At 34.2% G+C, this 20,580-nt stretch overlaps 1 protein-coding gene and 1 pseudogene across 5 annotated transcripts in view; one reads left to right on the forward strand and one right to left on the reverse strand.

Moving 5' to 3' along the window:
* Positions 1-20,580, reverse strand: part of RAP1GDS1 (Rap1 GTPase-GDP dissociation stimulator 1) — a 172,970-nt gene that overhangs the window by 35,025 nt on the left and 117,365 nt on the right. For all 5 annotated transcript variants that reach the window (XM_040477921.1, XM_040477912.1, XM_040477926.1 and 2 more), the window contains one exon: positions 13,461-13,589. In XM_040477921.1, the coding sequence (XP_040333855.1) occupies positions 13,461-13,589 (129 nt within the window). The remainder of the gene's footprint in view (positions 1-13,460; positions 13,590-20,580) is intronic.
* Positions 9,943-10,822, forward strand: LOC121032156 (40S ribosomal protein S27-like; annotated as a pseudogene).

Genomic DNA, 20,580 nt, shown 5'->3' on the forward strand with positions numbered 1-20,580 from the left:
CTGCATTTTTACATGGCTGAAGTAAAGGTGACTTATTATTACCCTCAGATCATTAAAATGGTATGCTCTTGCACTGGCATGATATGCCTACTATTAAAGGTCAATGCTTCACATGTGCTTGGGGTCTCAGTCCCGCTTGCCTCTTTAGCATCTTCAATCTCTCTTCACTCTATAGACTCATCATCTGCAATTAAATATGCTCTAATATTTCTTATACAAAAAAAGCACTATTAAAAACAACTTTCTTCTACTTCACTGTTCTTCAACTACCATCCAATCTCTGTTCACTTTCACAAACAAGTTCCTTGATAGCACTGTCTACATACACTGTCTCTACTTTCTCAACTCACATGCATTCTTAAACCCACTTCAAACTAGTTTTGGCCTACATCCACCCTCTGTAGTTTCAAACTTGCTCCTCCTTTTCCACCAGACTCTATAAATTCCATTTCCTTGGGACTTGATCCTTTTCTTTCTTACCTTATTTTGGTTGTTACTCTCATCTCAGAAAATCTAATTCCCTTCCATAGCATCAAAACTGCTCCTCTATGTTGGTAGTTATACAGTCACATCTCTAGCCCTCTTCTGTGCCTCAAGCTATTTATTTAACTGGTCACTTGACATCTCCATTTGAATACTCCCCCCTGTAGCATCCAAACTCCATGTCTAAAAAGGACTTCTGGTATTACCTGAAATCTGTCTTCTTCTAGACTTCCTTTACTTGGTAAATGAACAGTTTATCTATCCATCTATGCAGGCAGAAATCTAGGAGTCATTGCTCACTTGTTCTCATTTAATTCTACATCCAATGAATTACCAAAGTCTACCAATCTACCCCCAAAATACAACAGTAATCCATTTCATTTCTTTCCAATTATCTTCTTAATTTGCTTTGCTGCTTCAGAGTTCCCAATAATTCATCCAGAATTTTCAGAGAATTCTGACCAAATCCAATATAGATTTGCTTCTGTTTTGGGGGCAGAGCTGACATCCTAGAATTTATTTTTTATCATTATCTTGATACTTTCTTCTCCTCTGTTACCTACATCCTTTTGTTTTCACTTGTTTTGATTTGATAGAAGCATCCTCTAGCAGCTTCCTAAGAGAACTACTATAATAATATATATAGAAGGTAAATATTTTGAAATCTTGACTGAAAATGCTTTATCCCACCCAGAGTTTATGCCTCTAATTTAAATTAGTCCCTCACCTTATTCCATTACTTTCTGATACAAGAAATTATGACAATTTATAATTATATGCTTGTTTGTAAATTTGTTTAAAAAACAAATTTCCATGGCTCCTGGGTGACTCAGTTGGTTAAACTTCCGACTTGATTTTGGCTGTCATGATCTCATGGTTCATGACATGCTGATAGCATGGAGTCTGCTTGGAATTTTCTCTCTCCCCCTCTCTCTGTGCCACCCCCCGCCAAATAAATAAACTTTAAAAAATAAAAATAAATAAAAAATAAATTTCCATCTCACCCTTGAGTATAAGCTAAAGTATAATAATAAGCTCCTTGAGGGCAGGGACAGTGCAGATTAACAACCACAAACACCGTATACAGTATAATGCCCAGTACCTAAGAACACTTGATTGAATGAATGTGTGACTGAATGAACAGTTAAATAAATACAGGAGTGAGGTTCTACTCTCTAGTTTCAGGTAAATATCCATTGATACCAAATAAAAAAGTTTGCAAATTCAAACTTTAAAAGAAAGGAGAAAAACAAATCTTAATATGGCTTAACAGTTTTGATTTGTTCTCTGGTTACACTGCTTTTGACACCAGATCGATACCAAAATGATGAAAATCCACTCCAAAACTTGAATGATTCCTTAATGCCATAAAAAAGAAGTAGGAGTGGTGTATGGATTGTCTTTTCCAATAAGCTACCTAAGCCCTCAGAGATCATATTCTATAAATGTGAGCAGCCTTAGTCTAAAAAGTTACTTTGATATAAATAGGGATGACTTAAGTCCTGAACACTGTTGGTTGCTCCTTTGCTTCAGACAATACTTCAAATGAGAAGAATTTCAGAAACATAAAATCAGGGGTGAATCAGAAAGACATTAATATTTATCTAGTTATGTGCTCTCACTCTTTTTAAAAATGATAGTGTTAGTGTTCTTTTTTTGCTATCCATATTCTATTCCTCCAAGTATTTCTCATAGTATTTTATTTTCCCTAGAATTACTTTCACTTCCCCTGGGATTATTTTTTTCATTTACTTAGTTTTCTATGTAGTTATCATTAATTAAACTCCAAATTGCCCATCAGTTATCTGATCTTCTCTTACTAAGTTTATTTAAGTATTTAATCAATTTCATCTCCTCCAAGAATTACCCCAATCTTGAGTCTAGCCTTTTGACTTGTTCCAATCTGGACTGGTTGCTCTTTGAAAACAGGCCATTTAGGGCTCTCGTGTCACCACACTACTAGGAATTTTTGTTTTCTTGTTGGATCCCTTGTTTTCTGATTCCTATGTAGTCTTCTTTGTTAATTTAAATCCCTTCTTTTGGTGGAACACATTTTCAGTGGCTTCCAGAGGAAAAGTATGTAGGATACTGATTTTCTGAGATGTTCATGTTTGATAATGTCTTCATTATAACTTCACACTTGATTGACAGTTTGATTGGGTATAGAATACTATATTGGAACTAATTTCCCCTCAAAATTTGAAGGCAGTACTCTATTTTCTTCTGATGGCCAGTGTTTTGAGATATCTGATGTCAACTGATTTACAGTCTTTTGTATGTAACTTTTTTCTAAGTTTGTAAGATGTTCTTTGTCCCATTTTAAAGTTTATCTTTGCGAGAAAGAGAGGGAGAGAGAGAGAGAGAGAGAGAGAGAGAATGAGAATCAATAGGGGAGAGGCAGAGAGGGATAGGATCCTAAGCGGGCTCTGTGTTGTCAGCATGAAGCCCAGCGTGAAGCTTGATCACGAATTGTGAAATCATGACCTGAATCGAAATCAAGAGTTGGCTGCTTAACTGACTGAGTCACCCAGGTGCCCCTGTCCCATTTTAAAATTTCACATTGATGGGCCATGATATGGGTCTATTTTTATCCATTAGGCTAGGCATTTGACAGACCCTTCTAATCATAAAAAATTATGTACATTAGTTCTGTGATATGGGAGTTATTTGGCGATTTCCTCCTGTTTATCTCTTTCTAAAACTCTTGGCCCAATTCTCTCTCTATTTTTTTGTATTTTCCATCTTCTTGTTTTTTGCTTTACTTCTGCAACTATTTCTCCAAACATCTGTCTTTCATTTTAGCTATTGTGCTTTTAACATTCAGCCTTTTTCGTTCTGTTCCTCTTTCTTAAAAATAGCATCCCATTATAGTTTCATGCTCACAGTATGTTTTTCTAACTTATCTGAAGATACTGGTTTTTTCCTTACCCTGTACGGTTTCTATTTTCTCTACAATGCTTTTTTCTATTTATTTCATTATCTTTCATGTTAGAAGTTATCCTCACCTCTCTCATTGTCTGCATATTCATTAAAGATTAGGATTTAAGTTGGCTGGGAAGATGGTAGAGTAGCAGGGCTCTAAGTTTGCCTTGTCCCATGGATACAACTAGATAACACCCATATCAGCATAAATAACCCAGGAAAATGACCTGAAGACTGGGAGAACAAACTCTACAACTAAAGACAGGGAAGAGGCCACATCAAAGAAGGTAGGAAGGGTGAAGATGCAAAGATGTGGTCTTGGAGGGAAACAAACCTGGGAGGGAAACAAATTGTGTCCATATATGGTGGGGAGGAAGCTGGTAGTACAGAGAAGGGCAGAAAACAAATCTTCCACAACAAACAGAGAGGATGGGTCTCTAATATTTACCTTTGAAAGTGAAAGCGGCCAAATTTCATGAGTTCTTGAAACCAGCATGACTTAAAGCCTAGAACTTTAAAAATAAGGAGGCTCCACTCTGGGAGAACCCAGAAGGTATCAGGAAGCAGAGTTCCTGCCCTTAAAGAGATAGCATGACAGCTTGTGCAGATACAGTGTATAATGAGCAGTTTGGAAAACCCCGGGGGCAAATAGGGGGTGGGAGGATGGGGGCAGGTGAGGAGAGAGTAATTTGCTCATCTCAGAGCACAGCTAGGAGAGACAAGGATTATGGAGAGACCCCTTCCAGGAATAAAGAAGCTGGCAGGTACCATTTCCTCTACAGCAAAAACAATAGCCACCTGTGGGAACCAGTGAGGCTTCCACACTCTTTACCTAAGTTGCTTGCATCAAATCTCCCTCCCCAACACGTTGGTCAAGATCCACCTTTCCCAGTCATGCTCACCTCAGTCCCAGTGCTATCCACTCCCTACCCAGAAAACCAGTACAAACCCTGGCAATAACATATCTCCTGACCTGCTCATTTTGCAGGACCTCAGTCCCAGCAGGGGCAGGTGTTTCGTAAGCTGACCACCACACACCTTACTGCATACAATAGAGAGACTCTGTAGATAATTAGAATGAAGGAAAAAGAGGCCAAGACTCAACAGCAGAGCACATGCAACACACATAAGAGATGGTCCCTGAAGTGCAGGCCCTGGGGAACAGGGGACACTGAACTGCAGGGCACTACAGGACCACTTCTTCATAAGACTAATATCATTAAGAGAAAGAGAAGTAGCCGACTTTCCTAACACACAGAAACAGACACACAAAGTCAGACAAAATGAGGAGACAGAGAAACATCTCCCAAATGAAAGAACAGGATCAAGCCACAGCAAGAGACCAAAATGAAACAGATATCAAGTAATATGCCTGATAGAGAATTTAATGATCATAAAGATACTCACTGGACTGGAGAAAAGAGTGGAGAACATCAGTGAGACCATTAACACAGAGATTAAAAAGAACCAATCAGAGATCAAGAACACAGTAAACGAAATAAAAATAGACTTGATGGAATAAATACCAGGTTAGATGAAGCAGAGAAATGAATTAGCAACCCAGAAGAGAGTAATGGAAAGTAACCAAGCTGAGCAAAGGAAAGGAAATTCTACAAATTGAGAAGAGTCTTAGGGAACTCTGACTACATCAAGTGTGATAACAACCACATTATAGGGATCTCAAAAGAAAAAGAGAGAGATAAGGTGGCAGAAAATTTATCTGAAGAAATAATAGCTGTAAAATTCCCTAATCTGAGGAAGGAAACAGGTATCAGATTAAGAAGGCACAGGGATTCCCTCGAAAAATTCAACCTGAGGAGGTCCATACAAAGACACACAGTAATTAAATGCCAAAAAGTAGTGATCAATAGAAAAAATTTTTAAACAGCAAGAGAAAAGACAGTTACATGCAAGGAAAACCCCATAGAGCCATCGGTGGGTTTTTCAACAGAAAATTTGCAGGCCAGAAGGGAGTGGCATGATACTTTCAAAGTACTGAAAGGGAAAAATCTGCAGCCAAGAATTCTCTATTCAGCAAGGGTATAATTCAGAATAGAATGAGATGAAAAGTTTCTCAAGGAGTTCATGAACACTAAATCAGCTCTACAAGAACTATTAAATGAGACTCTTCAAGTGAAAAAGGAAAAACTGTAAATTAGAGTATGATAAATAAAAAAACACAAAAACAGTAGAAATAAATATTTCTGTAAAAAACAGTCAAGGGCCTCACAAAATAAAAGGATGTAAAGTATGACACCATACATTAAAATTGTGGTGGGGAGAGAAGTGAGGACTCAAATGTAAGTAACCACCAACATAATATAGACCGCTATACACAGAAGAGATTATATACAAACCTAATGGCAATCTCAAATCAAAGAGCAGTTAATAGATATGCAAAAAATAAAGACAAAGAAATCCAAGTATATCACTAAAGAAAGATAACAATGAAAGAGAGCACGAGACGAAAGGATAAGAGGGAATCTACAGAAACCACAAAACAAGTAACAAAATAGCAATAATCAATAATTACTTTGAATGTAAATGCACTAAGAGCTCCAATCAAAAGACACAGGGTGACACAGTGAATTAAAAAACAAGACCCAACTACATGTCGCTTATCATTTCAGACCAAAACACACCTGCAGATTGAAAGTGAGGGGATAGAGAAACATTTACCATACAAATGGCTGTCAAAAGAAAGCCAGCAAAGCAATATTTATATTGGACAAAATAGATTTTAAAACAAAGACTGTAACAAGAGACAAAGAATGACACTATATAATAGTAAAGGGGACAATCCAACAAGAGGATATAACAATTGTAAATATTTATGCACCCAACGTGGAAACACCCAAATATATAAAACAGTTAATAACAAACTTAAAAGAACTAACTGATAGTAATACACTAATAGTAGAGGACTTTAACACCCCACTTAGATTGATGGACAGATCACCCACACAGAAAATCAACAAGGAAAGAGTGACTTTGAATGACACACTGGACCAGATGGATGTAAAAGACATATTTAGAACATTTCATCCTAAAACAGCAAAACATACATTCAAGTGCATATATAACATTTTCCAGAATAGATCACATATTAGTCTACAAAATAAATCTCAACGTTTTAAAAAAAATCAAAGTCATACCATAGATCTTTTCTGACCACAATGTTCTGAAATTAGAAATCAACCACAAGAAAAAATCTGGAAAGAACACAAATACATGGCAGTTAAATAACATGCTTCTAAACAATGAATGGGTCTACCAAGAAATCAAAGAAGAAATAAAAAATTACATGAAAACAAATGAAAACAAAAACAAAATAGTCCCAAATCTTTGGAATACAGCAAAAGTGGCTCTAAGAGGGAGGTTTATAGCAACACAGGCCTACCTCAAGAAGAGAGAAAAATCTCAAATAAACAACCTAACCTTACACCTTAAGGATCTAGAAAAAGAACAAACAAAAGCCTAACCCAATAAAAGGAAGAAAATAATTGAGATTAGAGCAGAAATAAATGATGTAGGAACCAACTAACCAACCAACCAAACAACAACAACAAAAAAATAGATCAATGAAACCAGGAGGTGGTTCTTTCAAAGATCAACAAAATTGATAAAAACCTCTAGCAAGACTCATTTAAAAAAAAAAAAAAAAGAGAGAGAGGGGTCCAAATAAAATTACCAATGAAAGAGGGGAAACAACTACCAACACCACAGAAATACAAATAATTCTAACAGAATATTATGAAAATCTGTATGCTAACAAATTGAAATGGATAAATTCCTAGAAATATATAACCTACCAAAACTAAAGCAGGAAGAAATAGAAAATTTGAACAGACCAATTAACAACAACGAAATTGAAGCAGTCATCAAAACACTCCAAAGAAAAAAAGGTCCAGGACCAGATGGCTTTACAGGTGAACCCTACCAAACATTTAAACAAGAGTTAATACCCACTCTTCTCAAACTATTCCAAAAAACAAAAGAGGAAATAATCTTCCAAATTCATTCTAAGAGGCCTGTATCTCCTTGATACCAAAGCAAGATAAAGACACTACAACGAAAGAGAACTCTAGGTCAATATCTCTCAAGAATATAGATGCAAAAATCCTCAACAATACATTAGGCAAACTGAATCCAAAAATACATTTAAAAAAAATCATACACCATGATCAAGTGGGATTTATTCTTGGGATGCAAGCATAGTTCAACATTTGCAAAACAATCAGTATGATATGTCACATCAATAAGAGAGCAGATAAAAAAACATATGATCATTTCAATAGATGCAGAAAAAGCATTTGATAAAGTAGAAAATCCATTCATTATAAAAACCTTCCACAAAGTAAGTCTAGAGCTCAACATAATAATGGCCTTATATGAAACACCCCAGTGAACATAATACTCGATGGTGAAAAATTGAGTTTTTCCCCTAAGGTCAGGAATAAGGCAAGGATTCTACTCTACCACTTTTATTCAACATAGTACTAAAGTCCTAGCCACAGCAATTAGACAACATAAAGAAGTAAAAGGTATCCAAATAGGTAAGGAAGAAGTAAAACTCTCCCTATTTGCAGATGACATGATACTATATATAGAAAGCCCTAAAGACTCCACCAAAAAAACTACTAGAATTGATAAATGAATTCAGTAAAGTAGCAGGATACAAATCAGTGTACAGGATGCTGTTGCATTACTATACACTAATAGTGAAATTAAGAGAAAGTGAAATTAAGAAAATAATCCCATGTACATTACATTAAAAACAATGAAATATCTAGGAGAAAACTTAACCAAGAAGGTGAAAGAACTGTATTCTAAAAATTGTAAAACACTGATGAAAGATATTCAAGACCATTCAAAGAAATGGAAAGCCATTCCATGTTCATGGGTTAGAAGAACAAATATGGTTAAAATGTCTATACTATTCAAAGCAATCTATACATTTAATGCAATCCCTATCAAAATACCAGTACTATTTTTCACAGAAATAGAATAAACAATCTTTAAATTTGTGTGGAACCACAAAAGACCTCAAATAGCTAAAGCTTGAAAAAGAAAAACAAAACTGGAAGTATCTAAATCTCAGACTTCAAGTTATATTACAAAGTAATTACAAAATTAAAACAGTATGGTACTGGCATAAAAACAGACACATAGATCAATGGAAAAGAAGAGAAAACCCCAAAATAAACCCATGATTATATGGTCAATTAATCTTCGACAATGGAGGAAAGAATAACCAATAGGAAAAAGTCTCTTCAACAAATGATGTTGAGAAAACTGGATAACCACATGGAAAAGAGTGAAACTGGACCACTTTCTTTCACCATACACAAAAATAAACATAAAATGTATTACAGACCTAAATGTGAGACCTGAAACCATAAAAATCCTAAGAGAGCATGGGCAGTAATCTCTCTAACACTGGCTGTAATAACATTTTTCTAGATAAAGTCTCTTGAGGCAAGGGAAATAAAAGCAAAAGTAAACTACTGGGACTATACCAAAATAAAAAGCTTCTGCACACTGAAAGAAACAATCAACAAAACTAAAAGGCAACCTACAGAACGGGAGAAGATATTTGCAAAGGACATATCCATTAAAAGGTTAGTATCCAAAACATATAAAGAACTGATACAACTTTATACCTAAAAAACAAATAATCCAATTAAAAAATAGGCAGAAGATATGAACAGACATTCCTAAAAAAAAAAAAAAAAAAAAAGACATACAGATGGCCAACAGACACATGAGAAGAGGCTCAACATCATGCATCATCAGAGAAAGGTGAATCAAAATTACAATGAGTTATCATCTCACACCTATCCAAATGACTGAAGTCAAAAACACAAGAAACAAGTGTTGGTGAGGATGTGGAGAAAAAGGAACGCCCTTGTGCTGTGGGTGAGAATACAAACTGGTACAGCCACTGTGAAAAACAGTATGGAGATTCTTCAAAAAATTAAACACAGAACTACCTTATGATCCAGGAATCACACTACTGAGTATTTACCCAAAAAATACAAAAACAGTAACTCAAAAGGATACAGTCACCCCTATGTTTATTGCGGCATTATTTACAATAGCCAAACTATGGAAGCAGCCCAAGTGTCCACTGAAAGATGAATGGTTAGGGGCACCTGGGTGGCTCAATCAGTTAAGCATCTGACTTCAGCTCAGGTCATGATCTCACAGTTTGTGGGTTCGAGCCCTACACAGGGCTCTGTGCTGACAGCTCAGAGCCTGGAACCTGCTTTAGATTCTGTGTCTCCCTCTCTGTTCCTCCCCCACTCATGCTCTGTCTCTGTCTCTCAAAAATAAATAAATATTAAAAAAATTTTTAAAAAGAAAGATGAATGCTTAAAGAATATTATTAGAATATTATTCAGCCATAAAAGAAGAATGAAATCTTGCCATTTGCAACATGGATAGATCTAGAGAGTATAATGCTAAGTGAAGTGAGCCAGTCAGAGAAAGACAGATACCATGTGAATTTAAGAAACAAAATAAATGAGCAAAGGAAAAAAGAGAGAGAGGCAAACCAAGAAACAAACTCTTAACTATAGAGAACAAACTGATGATTACCAGAGAGGAGGTGGGCTGGGGACTGAAGGAAATAAGGGATGGGGACTAAAGAGTACACTTACCATGATGAAAAAAATACAAAATAAAATACAAAATAAAATAAAATAATAAAATAAAATAAAATAAAATAAAATAAAATAAAATAAAATAAAATAAAATAAAAACTGGGATTTAAAAGTTGATTAGGAGCTATGAGTATATGTTGTCTTTTTGACTGCAAGATTATCTGTAAGGGTGGTCAGATAGTGCTTTTGTATAAGTACCTTTAAGTCTATGTTCTAGAGGACAAAGGGATATAACATTGGGATTTTCACCATCAGTGTACCTATTTTCACTTAATCTATATTTGGAATGGTACTCTGGTACCTGTTCCTTTAACTTAAGTCTTGTCCCCAGACAACAAACTTTCCATTTTTTGTCTCTCCAGAGAATAGTCTTTTGCTTACATGGGAAGGGGCAGTTACCATGAAGTGTGGAAAGGGGCTTTCCAGCAGTCACGACCTCCTCACAAGAACATGCCCCCTCAGGAAGGCCCTCTTCCACCCGCCCTGGAGGAGGGGAAGAAGCAGCACAAAAAGAAGTGCCTGGTGCAGAGCTCCAGCTCCTGGTAGATGTATGTGAAGTGCCCAGGATGTTATAAAATCACCACTGTTTTTAGCCATGCCCAAAAGGAATTTGTGTTGGCTGCTCTACTGTCCTTTGCCAGTCTATGGGAGGAAAAGCAAGGCTTACAGAAGGGTGTTCCTTCAGATGGAAGCAGCACTAAAAGCACCCTGAATCAAGATGAGTAGGAAACTATCCCCATAAACACGTTTTGATTAAATGAATGAATGAATGAATGAATGAGAAAGAGAAAGAAAAAGAAAGGAAGGAAGGAAGGAAGGAAGGAAGGAAGGAAGGAAGGAAGGAAGGGAGGGAGGAGAGACAGAAAGAAAAAGAAAGAGGGAAAGAGAAAGAGAGAGAGAGAAAAAGAAAGAAAGAGGAAAGAGAATAAGATTTTCATACCACCAAATTCTGATCCTTTTGAAGATTCCAAAGAGCAAATTGGTTACTTCTTGGCTTTCCAATTCAGGATTAAGATATCAAAGTATTGCTAAAAACACAAGTTATTGCTGGTATTTCTTCCCAGGTCCTAAAATGTTTTTGTTATCCCCTCCCCTCCCTTTTTCCCCCCTTTCCTTGAAAATTTAAGCCTTTTAAAAAGTATCCCTTTACTGAAGTTTTAGTTTCCAGAAGGAAGTGAAATTAAACTCAAGTTTTTATCCTAATATCTCTACCCTCAAAATCCTAGTATTTTAAGCAGAAAATTTTCTTTATAGAAGATTTTGGAACCAAATAAAAAGGGAAAAAAATCCCATACTTAATCTATAATATTAGATAAGAATGCAAACTTTAAAATTGTATTCATGCTATAATTGTGAATATAAAAAAATTATGTGTGTACATAAACTAGGGTTCAACGAGAACAAAAAGGCAGAGCTGCATTTTCCTTTTTTTGTCCCCAATTCCATAATAGATTGTACTTATTGAATTATTTTATATTTTATCTTTAAGCTTATGTTTTGTGAGCAAAAACCACAAAAATTTCTGCTGTTTAACATTTTTATTTAAAAATTTTGACAAAAAGTAACTCTAGCATATAGTGATATGCCATATTCAGAAGTCTGTAATACAAATGATAGGAACTTGATATTTACCCTATGCCAATAAAAATAATACTATGTCGATTTTTTAACTCATGGGGAATAAAGCACACACTGAAAAGAATAAAAGTATTCTGGGGCATAAGGTTCTACTTCAGTATTGACATATAACCTAGATAGTACATGAACATAACAGACATGATATAAACTCTAGAAGTCTTAGTATATAAAGGAATATTTCTCTTTTATCCTTTTGTTCTCCAAATGGGTAAAGGCAGTAACAGCTGGTTATCCTTTTGTCCTCCAAATGGGGTAAAGGCAGTAACAACTGGAAATAGACTGTGAAATAGGACTGAACTAATTGAGTGTATATCCATCTTTTAATAAAGGCCAGGGAGAGGAGGCTGAACTGAGGTGGTCTATGCAATCTCCCAAATAAATCCTGATACCTTAACACAGGCAACACACAATAAATGATGCTTATGCTTCTGTTACAAAGATTATGACATTATCAGGGATTATAACATGACTTCTGTTTTATTTCTACACAGTATACCAAACACAAACTGACAACCCATTTTAATATCTTGTAAAACAATGAATAAATGTTCTTTCATTCTTGGTCTTACGTGAATGATAGAAATAATGAGACAGTACGAAAAAGAAGAAAAGCAGAAGAAAATAGAAGACAAGAACATTCATAAATACCAGGAGATGACCCACTGAATAAGAATGACTTTTAACACTGTGTGTCATCAATGCTAAAAAAAATCTAGCTGTCTCATGAAAAGAAATTAAATCTAAACATGTTGCTATTTTTAAGAAAAAAAAAAGACTTTTAAAATTTAGCTCTGATAAATAATCTCTGTTCCTTTAACTTGAAGCCAATGCAAAAGTAAAGTACTGAGATCAAGATTTTAATATGCAGTATGTAAGAACATGAGCTTTCAGTTAGAAAATCCAAGGTTAGAGTCCTGGTGCTTCTGTTTATTTATGTATAAAATGGGTATGATTAATAGAATTTGCTTGAGCTGTTATATTTAGTTATGACAAAACATCATTTGGCTTCATTGTTCCCAGAATATGAAATTTATTATGAATATGGTTGTGGGGGTAGATTCAGACCAGGAATTGTAACTTTATATCAAGAATCATGGGAAGGGAGGCCAGAAAGAAGAGTATCATTAATGATACAGAGAAAAATAAAACAGAGAAAAGAGATAGAGGTGCTGGAGTCATCAGTCCCCTTCTCTGTTATGACTGGGCTGGTCTGCTTCCATCTGCCTTCTGATTTTCAAGGATTTCTCAGAATATTTTCTAATGCTGTTATAAACATATTTTTATGAAAAAGTCCTCTCTCATTTTGAGGGATTTTGTAAAAAGACGGGGGAAAGCCTTAGTCTGCTAGATTCCTTTTTACCTGATGAGCAAATAGTTTACATAAAATGTAATAAATTACCGACTTTATTTTTGTCTTGGAAATACAATACTTGATTTCAAGACTGTCTCTCATATAAGAATACTAAAGTCAAGTGGAAATCATTCTAAATATTTGACTCTAATGAATAATATACAAGTGTAAATTTTAAATTTTGATAAATAAAACAATGAGGGAAGCAAAGCAGCTCCAATTACAAACAATTCAATCATAAAATATAATTGGATCTACTTTTTTAAACATTGAAGCAAGCCAAATGCTGCCAAAAAATTATACAATCTACGTGGATCTTCAGGTTGTTAACATCTAAAGGAAGATTTATTGTAAGTACACTGATAAGTGAATTACATTTGTGGTTCATGGCTAGGACTTACCAAGTTCTGCTAAGTTGCCAAATGCAACAAGACACATTTCTGTAAGAGCTGCATTTTGGCAATGGATGCCCAGTAATTTCACTAAGGTAGGTATAACACCCATATTGATAAGCTGAGCTTGAAGGGAATCTGTAAGAAACAAACAAACAAACAGAAGTGTTTATGTATCAAATGGACATTAGTAAGAAGAAAACACCTTATTCTCCCTATTGCAAACTCAATACTATATCAAGTACAGTAAAACAAGATTAAGTTCATCCATATAATTATCTGAAACATTTTAAAACATTAGTTCACAAGAGTTGAGTTTTGAATCTTTTCAATGATTAAAGGAAATTTAGAAATGAAATAATGTGTCAAATCATTTTTTTAAAACAGGGTCTTATACTTTTGTAGAGCAGGCTTTAAAAGTGCATAAATAATTAAACATTACCGCTGGTTGTTAAGTGAAAATGTTAGTCAAAGTAATATTTGTATTATAGGAAATCAGACTATATGAAAAGCATAGAGAAACCAATTTAATAAAGACCAAGAGAAGACGGAATCTTAGAATCTTTTAAAAATAGTTGCTTCATAATAATGAAAAGTATATATAATACACAAAAATTATTTTGATCATTTGCACCAGAGCGTTCTTCGATGACTGCTAGGAAGGAAAGTAGTTTTAACGAGGAAAAAATGTATTACTTAAAATATTTTTCTTTTCAACGTTTTCTTTAATAATAGTGACAAGCATCTTAGTAAAGAAAGGAAAATTTGGCTTGAGAGGTGAAGAGAATGAGATCAATAAGCTTTGTCATCATTGTTTGCCTTCATTTTCTAAGAAACTAATTGGTTTTAAAGTATTTAATATGCCTTGGATTTCCACAATGGTCTTCATGAACAATTATGATAGTATACCTGTACCAAAGCTGAAGGTAAATAAACCAAATGAAAATCAAAAGTACTGCCTCTCAGAATAAGCTAAGAAAAACATCAACACATGCTTATGATGCAAAACACTTACTATTAATAACTGTTTCACCCAAAGATACAAGAATGCTTTCAAAATTTTTAAAAATTATATGCCATTTTTAAGATAATTTTCTCCAAATTCTTTTAAGTTCCCTATTGGGAATCTAAAGATAAAAATCCTGTTTATTACAAACACATTTTCCTTTTAGCATGCATCCCTTGACAGTTTGCCTAATAACCCTTCATCACTCTTCATAGTTCTTAACCAATAGATAAGGAGGCAGTTGGGTGATTGTCAGATAAGAACACGAAGGCCCTTGAGCTGCCTCACATTCCAGTTGATTGTATAGCCTGGCAGTCTCGGTGGTTAATTTTTCCTATTTTCAGCGTAAAGTATGAAGAGACAGCCAACAGAGGCTTATCACCCTGAAAACTGATGAGTGTATGCATAGTAGCTGGTTCAGTTGTTGGGGGCCCATCTATCTTAGAAAGGGGCCTATCACCAAAACAAGAAAACAGCCCTGAGAAAAAGGGAAGTTTACATTTAGAGTTCAAAAAATCTGAAACAATTTCAAATTTTGCAATGGAGTTATGAAATCTGTTATAAAAGGAGACAGAAATAAAAGAATATATTCAACTAAATGATGTTTTTATGCTTTTGATGCTAAATATTTTCTTCTTATACAACTCAGCAACTGATGAATGATTCGCACTATTAAATTATCTTATAAGGTATAAGGTATTATTAAATTACTTATAAGGTATAGTATTAAGTGTTATACTGGCAGAAAACTTGTATTGTGGCCACAGTATTTGTAATGATCATGCACCAATAAGCCTTCCAAGTTAGAAATTATTTTGATTACTTACCAGTAAGTTCCTTATTATTGGATCACCTTTGCAGATCTTTGTTCTTTAGCAGTATTTTTAACTTTCATTTATTTATTTACTCATTTTGACTACCTCTTCAAATACTGCAGAGCTGTTGAATCATTAAATTTCAGGTATGTAAGCGTGAGCACTAGCGCATGCATTGAGTGTGAGTCAAACTCCACTGTATGTCTGCATATATGTAAGCATCACACACCCCCTCAGTACTGTTGGTACAAACTATACAAATCCAACAGTCCAGGGACATCAGAGGAATAACAAATGCTATGAAGGAGATAACTCAATAGGAGAATGCCACTTAGAAGATGATGTTCTTCATTTCTCCTAACTTGGCATCTCTACCACTTTCTTGGACTGCTCTTAAGGTATGAATTTTGGTTCCAGGGAAATGAGGGGCAAAAAGTTAAGAAATGTTGCATAGTTTCATAAAATCTTTGGCATACAAATTGAAGCAATAATATTTGAAATTATAGTAGATCAGGAGAAAAAGTATAGCCCAATGGCATTTGGTGTAAATCGTCACAAATCATGAAAATCACTTTGTTCTGGGAAAATGTGTTTCAAAGCTACTCAGGAGCCAAATTAATTGTATACTCACATACAACACACATACCACACACAAGTAAAGAGAAAAATTATATAGTCATCCAATGGACATACCCATTTTTGATCACTTGGGTGTTTTCTTTTATATCCACTTCTATGAGGCTAACTAAAACAAAAATTATACTCAAATAACTCTAACGTCTGTTTATACCAACTGCAGGCAAGTCATTCTCCCTGGATAATGAAGGCCCAAATGAGGAAAAAAAAACTTTACTCAAACAGATTGATACAAATTTTCATTTCAAGATAAGCAGGCATCCTAGAACACGGTTCTCAAAATGGAGTCCCTAAAAGCCTTTCAGAGGATCACAGAATCAAAACTACTTTCATAAAAATACCAAGATTTTATGTGCCTTTTTCACTGTATTGATATTTACCCAATGGTACAAAAACAATGGTGGGTAAAACCGCTGGGCTTTATTATGACCCAGTCGGTGGCACCAAATTGTGTTGGTAGTCATCATATTCTTCTGCAGCACACATTCACAGTAAAATAAATGCTATTCTTCTCAGCAATATATTTAATTTTGCATTTAATTTTTAAGTAGGTTGCATGCCGAAGGTGGGGCTTGAACTCATGACCCTCAGATCAAGAGTCATATGCTCTACTGACTGAGCCAGTCAGGTGCCCCAGCAATATTTTTAAAATTGAAGTTATTTTGCATAAAAAGATGCAGTAACATGAGCTATTATTTTAATATGCAATATTAAATAATTTTTAAAATTGTTTCCATTTTAATTTCTAATATGGTAGATATTGATAGATGTAGCTCATTTTTTTAATAGTCCATATTTATAAACAAAAGTTCTATAGGGTCTTCAGTAATTGTTAAGTGTCTAAAAGAGTTCAGAGACCAAAAGTTTAAGAACCACTGCCAAAGGATTACCTACCTTTTAGAGAAGATTGAAAATAAAACAAAACATGGAATAGAGATTCTGAAATTCAATGATGTGTTTGGCAGATGAGATAACAGGAGAAGAAATAAAAATTAAAAGCATGGTAGGAATACTAGATTTTGGTGTTCAGATATTTTAACCAAAATTACATTAAGCACCTGAACATACTATTTTGCTTATTTGGGTAGAAATTCTACTTAAGCTTAGGGGACTATTCCATGATTGGGTCTATTTGCCTATTTCAGTTACAACTTAGTATGTTAGCTAGCAACAGTTTTTTGGAGGGTGGGGTGGGGGTTAAGTAGAATAAACTGTGTGGAATAAATTGGTATTAATTCTTATTGCTGGAAGCAAATGATGAGGTTTAATCACTTTTTCTTATTGCCCAAAGAAAGCTTATGAATGGTCTTCAAAGGATAGTAGGTGACACGCTCATGTTATTATGAATGGTTATCAGGAGTATGACTTTTAAATCAAAGACTAACTGGAAAAAATTCTTAGAACCAGAAATGGTTCATATTCTCTAGAATTGAAAAAGTGAAACAGTCCAAGACTGAGAAGTTTTGTATCCTTCAATGAATACCAGCAACTCCAGGGGAATGTGTATCAGAGCTCAACAAACACAATTCACAAAATGCAACCCAGGCTCGTACATAGCAAACACTTATGTGTGAAAGACAGTCTTTAGACAGCACGATGTCATAAACGTCTGAAGACTTTTAAAAACTGCTCCTGACACACATCACAGACAAATACTGACCAAAATACAGAATTACAAAATATCAAGATGACACAGGCCCTACATGATCTATGGGGAGGAAGAGGAAGAAAGGCACTGAGGGGGTGCAATACAGATGCATATACAAAGAGATATAAGGCAATCAACGCATGCGCTGGTGTGAACACTTACCTACCTACATTTGAATTTCAATGGTTCCAAGTTCTTCAGGTCACACTCATGGAAACTCCAAAGAATGGAGATCTGGAGAGAAGATCTTAAGTTGAAGAACCTTTTTCCCCCTGAGTTTTAAGTTTAATGTTTAAAACATTGGTATAGATAGATTATAGGTCCAGAAAAGAATCCCAGTAACTCAACTGAAGTTACGTTGATCAATTACTATAAAGAATTAGTTTCTTAAGAAGACTGTAACACATGTTTACCTTATTTACAAGAAAAACGCCCTTATAGACAATGTTACAAGATTAAACTTATTGGTAAACAGGATTTAATGATGAAACTGTGTCAAATAAGATATACACAACTCAAAATACATAGTTTCTACATTAGTATGTATAAATAGTATGTATACTATTCATAGTATAAAGAATACAATATTCCTATTTACAGGCTTGCATAAAAGCCCCATCTACAATCAAGTGAATTATATACAGCTGAAACAACAAAAACAAGCAAATATAAATCTTGATGAAGAGTTGTAATACAAATTGGATAAAAGCCATTTAAGAATAAAGACTGAAGAAAGTGCACCTAACTATTGGCATATATATACTTCCAAAAAAGGCTACAAAAATTAAAAATGATGTAAAACAGTGAATAGAAATGATAAGTTTAAACAAGTTGTAGTGAATATAATAGTGAAAAGAAAACTGACTTTACAGCTACCAAGAGGATGATTCATGGTTAAAAACTTTACACATACACATGTGCAGGAATAAGTAGACTTCCTTTTCAGTTACTTATTACTTAGTATTTTTTTGCTGACTGGTCAGGAAAGTGGAGAACTTTTATTCTAAACCTAGTGTTGAGCATATAAAAAAGTAAAAATACATGTGTTTAAAATTAACTTCAATTTTAAAAGCTCTTTTTAAACAAAAACATGCATTATGTGTTCTACACCTGGATTATCCCTATAATTTAAGCCCTAGGTTATGCATTTCAAGGACAAACAGTAATTTCAATGAAAAAAAAAAAAAAAGAGAGAATCAAGATTCATTAGTACTGAGAATCATGGAGGTTTAAAGCAATACCTTTACACAATTCTTGCTTTTTAACAGTTAATAAAAAACAGAAAAGAATTCAAAAGTTTTTTCTGGGTTCTGAAAATCAAGAGTCTCTACAAGAGTAAAATTTCCCTTTTTTTTGTAAAAGTTTTAGAGATAATGACAAAATTACGAGTGAGTATAATGTAAAACAATAGCAACAGCAAAATCCCCAAAGCAGAATCACAAAAAGGAAAAATGGTTTATTATTCTTAAGACACCTACCCATTTACTCTTCTCAATCCAGTGACATCTAGAATGAATATGTCTCAATCTAGTATAGTAGACTAATTTTTTTCTCCTAGGCTCACTCTTGTTATAATGGATACTGCTAAAAAGGAAATTCTACAAAGTATGTCTACTCTGACTGAAGAAAACTATGTCTTTCAAAGGTTAAGATTTTTTGTTGTTTTGTTTGTTTTGTTTTAAGAGGACTACTACCAGCAGCTGCTTAAGCAGCTCTTAGTGGAAGAAAAATATCCTGTCTCTGTTCTCATTGCTGAGAGAAAGGCCATATCCATAGTAGGTGAAAATTTAAGCCTACATTTTTGTATAGCAAATCAAACTAAATGCCAGGTTAATGTACATCACAACATGTGTATCTTATGAACATGTATCTTTAAAAACAAAAAGTCTTTTGTTTTACAAAAGGATTTACTAGCTTAAAAAAAAAACACAAACAAATATTGCTAGTTACCCTGGAGCATTATACTAAGTTTTCACACTTTAAAATTATACTGAAGTTCACAAACTGTTAACAAGACATATCTACATAACAAAAGATTTCTGATTTCTGGCCAATATCCATCTTTCAAACAGTATTTACTTAAAAATGTTTCAGTTAATAAAATATAGGCAGTTTGATGTTGACTGGATTTTACTGGTAGTTAGAAAGCAGGATTACTACTTTTTATACAAAAGAATTTACATATGATACCTCTCTGCCTTGAGTTTCTCTCTAGGCAGACATTGTAAGTAGCCCCACATTAAAGATGGCTATGTGGCCAAATTCCATCATTTATCCCTGGCTTTAGCCTTATCTCTTAGAAGGCCAAACACCTGAAAACTTACTCCAATGTCACTTCTGGCACCTACAAACCTGTATGTGGCCAATAATCATGTGCTTGACACCATCATATTTCGACTGGTATAGTAACGTCAAGAATAAAAACAAGGCCTGGTCTTTCAGTTTTACTGTTACTCTAAATACTCATTTTTAAATTTGGGAAGCGTTTCATATGCTGAAATTCTGTCAGTCAGCTGAAATGTAAATGTATATTTACATTGCGCTATTTAAAATGTGGCAATAACTAATGATGGTGAGAAATATACAAATATAAAAATTAAATTAAGGCAGAATAATAGAGATTAGAGTATCCTCTTTAGAATTTACAATAATAAATGTTAGGAACTGCTTTTAATTTTTAGTTACTTAATTTCATTCAGGCCATGAATCTTTCAGAAAGCCCAAATTGGAAATTCTTTATATCTTGTGAGGATGAATTAAAATCAGAAAGCCACCTCTGTCACCTCAAACTTTTACTATGAGGAAAATCTTGAAACTGATATTCAATAATATCTACAATTAATCATCTTCAATCCAGACATGAAGCAAATAAAGAAAAACATGCTAGAGAATGAGGAATCACAAACATATTTTGTTACTCTACTGCCCTCAGTTAAAACTGTATTATCTATTTAGTATCACAATTCTAAATGTACTATTATGATATAGGAAAAATCTAGAAGCTGAAAATACTAAGAAAGTATT

The sequence above is a fragment of the Herpailurus yagouaroundi genome, unplaced genomic scaffold, assembly GCF_014898765.1.
Source record: "Herpailurus yagouaroundi ecotype Mexico unplaced genomic scaffold, PumYag 28, whole genome shotgun sequence".
Taxonomy (NCBI): domain Eukaryota; kingdom Metazoa; phylum Chordata; class Mammalia; order Carnivora; family Felidae; genus Herpailurus; species Herpailurus yagouaroundi.